The 5,236-nt window shown below is 41.3% G+C and overlaps 1 protein-coding gene across 1 annotated transcript in view; it reads right to left on the reverse strand.

Annotated features, from left to right (window-relative positions):
• CDC123 (cell division cycle 123) overlaps positions 1-5,064 on the reverse strand; it is a 59,321-nt gene extending 54,257 nt beyond the window's left edge. Inside the window, exons 1-2 of the mRNA XM_026478642.4 lie at positions 4,962-5,064; positions 475-546 (exon numbers count right to left, since the gene is read on the reverse strand). Coding sequence (XP_026334427.1) covers positions 475-546; positions 4,962-5,035 — 146 coding nt within the window. The 5' untranslated portion in view covers positions 5,036-5,064. The remainder of the gene's footprint in view (positions 1-474; positions 547-4,961) is intronic.
• Between the last annotated feature and the right edge of the window lie 172 nt (positions 5,065-5,236).

Here is a 5,236-nt window from a genome sequence, read left to right on the forward strand (position 1 = left end):
TCCGCTCCCCCGTGCAGGTGGCTGCCGCTTCCCGGCGCCCGAACACAGCGGCTCCCTCCCCCTTCCGTTTATCTTCCGATATCTGTGCGCGGTTTCACAGCTCCCTGCTTCGTACCTCAATACTCAGCGCTGGAGATGTTCATTTGTAGAGATCCAGATGCATCATCCTGCGTCTCAGGCTGATTCCGTGGATGTTCAGGCTGGTCTGGTACCTATCCAGCTCAACTCAGGGGGACCGGCTGAAAAAGGGGTCCCCTACTCCTCCACCATCTTAACTCTCCTATATCTGAATCTTATTAATTGAGCACTGACAAGAAATACAGGACAAAGATCAGGACATAATTTTAGCTAGGAAAAAAAAAGGGAGAGAATGGTGCCAAAGCTAATGTATTTATTTTACATGGTAATTATCGAGATTTAATCATCACTTTTCTTCATGATAAAGTTTCAAGAATTTTTTCTGGCATACTTTACCTTCCTGAAACCACCAGAGTTCCATCATCGAGTAAATAATCCTTCACATTCTGAGGAAGTGGAAGAATTACGCTTAAAAAAAAGAAAAAGAAAAAGCAATTACCAAAAAGGCATCATTTTAAAAGACCCATCATAAGCAGAGAGGAAAAAAAAAACAAACTCAATTTTTTAATTACTTGCTCCCTCTATTTTTAATATAAAGTGGGAAATGTTAATGATGTACATTGGTAGCAGCACACTAAAAATTCGAATAATATGAATAAATCCTGTGGCAAACTAACTTTGGCTCGTGTACTACCACAATCATGGTAAAGAAACAAAACCAGCCAAATCCAAAGGACCAGTATGAAATTACAGCAGGAAAGGCATAAGTGCAAGAGAATTTTGAGTGAGTACCTATGTCTTTAAGAAATCAGACACCAGCAGGTATTTGCAGCAACACAGGTAATGTAGCAAACAAGGCAGAAACAATACCTGACCATCTTCTAAGATAGAGGGCAGAGGCGGACTTAAGATCTGGAAACCATTCTTTGGTTAGCAACAAGCATAAAAGGTTAAGAATTCATGATGTGTCTGGGTGTGTTTTGGTCGCCTTCCATTCAAATGACTACCAGAGCTATAAGGCTGCTTTCGTTTAATTTGTTTCAGATAATTAAGGGATGGCAAAGCCATAACTGGAACTCACTTCAAAATCTCATGAGATCATTTGTTTTTTACTCTGTAATAATAAATCATCAAGCAATTCTGCCACAGGTACCTAACCTAAAAGTAACACTATTATTTTGAGGCATCTATTCTTTAAAAGGTGAAAAGAAATGATGGGCTGCTTTCTTGGAGTCAAGAGAACGTCATTGACTTATGCATCATCTAATTATTTTCTGGCAAATTAAAAATGGTTTTTGTACACAGAAAACATTATTCATGGGCTATTTCAGTTTTAAAGGCTAACAGCTAATCCACAGAATTTATAATTTTATATTCAAAAGCCCAGTCCTTCAGGCTTTTAGGGTCAACCACCTGATCTTACTATTCTATTTGTAAATCTGCTAAATTTTAACCAACTTCAAGTGAGCCTTTGAAACTTAAAAGTTGCTCTGAAATTTTTAACTCTATTATCAAAAGAATCTATTCAATTTTATTTTTAAATATGTCATTGTCTAATCACAAACAAGGTTTCCCAAATATTTACCTCATAATGAAGCCAGCAAACTAAACCATAAGTGCAGTCAATCTAAGGTTCTTGCACACATTCCAATACTACCTAAAAACTTGAAAAATTTTTCTTACGCATCTTCCAAGAGAATTTTTGAAGTTTATCTTCTCAGGGGCCTGAGCCCGAGAAATGCTGGCAGGGATGCCAGTTCCTAGACATCTAGGGTGGTGTTCCTGACCATAATGAAAGCACACAGAGCCCTTCTTCCTGCTAGTCATGTCTCTAAGCCCCCAAATCAATGATTTCAGAGTCCACGTCCCTTGTTTTTGAGTGACACTAATTCTCAAGTTTGATTTTGAAGCTGAACTTTCCCTCAAGGTTGCATCACCCCTTGACTGGATTCAAAACATCTGTTTACTGTTGGATTCTATTCTGAATTCTTTGCATATTCTTTCTACTGGAGGGTCTTCAACTCTTAAAGATATTAGCTGACGTCAAGTTAAGATTCTGCTTACTTCTCATAGGTCACTGAGTTCTACAGTCCCAGTTCTGAGGTCATCCTAATGAGGGTATCATGCATTACATTATGTAAGTCAAGGAGGAGACCAAAGTGATTATAATTAAGAACTCAAAGTGGGGGGGGGGGAATACAAAAGAAAAAAAAAAATCACAGTACAACATGTTAAGTGCTGTCCCAGGTGAGGATGTACCAAGTGCTACCAAAATTCAGAAGAAGAAGGAACCGTGCCTGAAAGACTGAGGCCATAAACAAGTCATCGCCGGGCAAGCTTTTCACAAAGCTAACGAGGCCATCAGAAAAGAGCTTAAATTGGCCACTGAAATCCAAGTGCAGGTGGAGAATCCAATGAGGCCTGACTGACAGATGTAAAAGAATTAAATGACAAAGTACTGATCCCATTCTACATCCTATTCAATATTTTATATATTCAACATCCTATTCTATATCCTATTCAAGTGAATATAATTATGCACATACAGACAAGTTATTCTAATACAATTTTAAAGGTAAAAAAAGGCTTTAAAAGATTATTTAATATGGCCTTTACATTTGAGGAAAGCAACAGATTTAGAAAGGTAAAGGGGCCCAAAGTCATCTAGCTTATGATTCTTAAGCCTGAGTCAAAAGTTCTAGAACTTGTCAAAAAATAAACCTGTATTCTTACCCAACTAATCATCTCTGAACCATGATTACTAAACACTGAAAAATAATGCTGAGTCAATAACAAGAATATCATCTCAGCATTAAAGCTGACAATGACCATGACAAAGCTAACAGAGCCCCACCAGACTGGCCCAGGTTGTGGAGGGATATCCTATCATACTGTTAGGTTCCAGGGATATCACCACAGAACTAAACAGACTGGAGAAAGAGTTTATTTATTTATTTTTTAAAATTTTTATTTATTTATTTATTTGACACAGAGACAGCCAGTGAGAGAGACAGCCAGTGAGAGAGAGACAAGCAGGGGGAGTGGGAGAGGAAGAAGCAGGCTCCCAGTGGGGCTCGATCCCAGAACTCCGGGATCATGCCCTGAGCCGAAGGCAGACACCCAATGACTGAGCCACCCAGGCGCCCCTGAAGAAAGAGTTTAAAGACAGAGTAAAGAACGGTTTCAGGCCACACAGTTTAGTTGTGGATAGTTCAGTTCCCACCTCCTGGTTTATTTTTCATTCTCAGCTTCCTATGAATGGTACACATTTTAAAATTATTTTGCTTCAATGGAGCTTTGATTAAATTCAAAATGTAATAACAAGCAGCATTTCTGTGTGTTTACTACATGCCAGAAACTGTGGCAAGCATTTTAAATGTTTTATCTCATTTAATTCCCATAACAATCCTATTATTTTCTTAAACTTCCAGATGGGGCTTGGACAGATTAAGCAATTTGCTCAAGATGCTGGTGGAACCAAAATTCAAAGCTAGGCAGATGGCCCTGATTCCAGAATCCAATTCTTAACCATTACACTCTACTGCTGAAAACAAAGGAAAACTCCACCAGAGGTTACAAAAGGCACCTGCAGAGACTGCAGGTCAGTTAAGTGAACTTAATGTGAAATGTCTGACAGGTTCACAAATATACCTTCTGTCACACCAACACAAATAACTCTAGCATCATCCCAAAGCCTATTTCAATTACACAAGGTAACGAAGGGCTGGAATATCCTAAGGGAAGATAACTTCTACGCGAGGATGTAATGTCCACTGCTGCTGTTGAAGCTCTTCCTTTCATTTTGGTGTGCCTTCAACCACCTTCAAATGCAAGGATGATCTACCTTCCTTTGAGCTGCTCTAACCTCCAACTAGAAGCACATCCAATGTATGAATAACAGGATGGAAAAGAACTATCCTCTGAATAATCTCCTTAGGCTCTTCCAATCCCTCAGGATTTCAAAAAATGTTTTCCTCTCTGTATTCACACTCTGCACCAAGAGGACAAAATCAGAAAAGGACAGGTGATACCTAAATACGTGATAATCTAGGCCTAAAGGGCGACTGGGCAAAATACAGAAAATCTTGCCCATGAATATGCAGCTCTGTGATCTAGTAAGTGAAAACCTACTACTTCATCATTCTCCAGATGTTACGATTGCTTATGAACATTTGGGGGTATTCGCCTAGCTGCCTTGTCTCTATTACCTTGAATGACCCCGTGAAGGATGAAACAGTTACTCCTCTGTTTGACCTGCAAACCAGGGACGGATTCCCTGTTGTATGGCAGAGAACTAGAAAACAAATACTGTTCTACTCCTTTTCCAGGAATGGCTTCCTCTCACAGTACATACCAACCCTAACAATATATAACTACACTAATGCTTTCCATGCACACTATCTTACTGGAGCTTCACAGAATTTCAGGTACGGTCTGTATCACTGTTCTCATTTTACAGAGACTGAAAGCAATTAAGTCCACCGGCGGGATGGTGCGTGGCAAAGTCCGGACTACCCAGTTCTCCCGATCACGTCCCCTCTCTGGCAATTCTAAAAGCAGTGATGGTGAACTTCCAAGCCTTGAACTACCTTAATCCACCAGTCACCACGCCTCTGACCTTCACTGAACCGCGACATGCCCTTCTGCCTCCCTTAGCACACCCCCTGAACGCAACACCAGACACAGAAAACAAGGTCTGACTTCATTAATCCCCCCACCCCCACCCCGCGAAATACCACTAGGAAGTCGAATTCTCGGCACTGGCGCTCCCATCCAATCGCTAGAAGGCCTGCATTTTTTTTTTTTTTGATGGAGCTAGGACTCGCCCAAAATGTCGCAGTTCCCTTTTGCCTATCGCCCCAACGTAACCCCTACTGCCTTACCTCTTGATGGTAAGGCTTCGGAACAGTGGATACCACGCGGAGAACTGACAGTGCAGCACATGCTCCTTCTTCATCCTCCAACTGCCGCCGCCGCCGCCGCCTCTCCCTCTCCTTCCAGCACCCTCCCGGAACGCAGGTCTCCCGTCCCGGAAGTACCCGCCGAGCTATTTTGGCTCAAGGACTCTTCCGGTCCATAAAGTAAGTAGGTGTTAGCAAAAAAGAGAGCGAGGAGAATCGCGGGACGTCCTCTTAGCATTCACTCGCACACGCACACA

Source organism: Ursus arctos, unplaced genomic scaffold (genome assembly GCF_023065955.2).
Source record: "Ursus arctos isolate Adak ecotype North America unplaced genomic scaffold, UrsArc2.0 scaffold_30, whole genome shotgun sequence".
NCBI lineage: Eukaryota > Metazoa > Chordata > Mammalia > Carnivora > Ursidae > Ursus > Ursus arctos.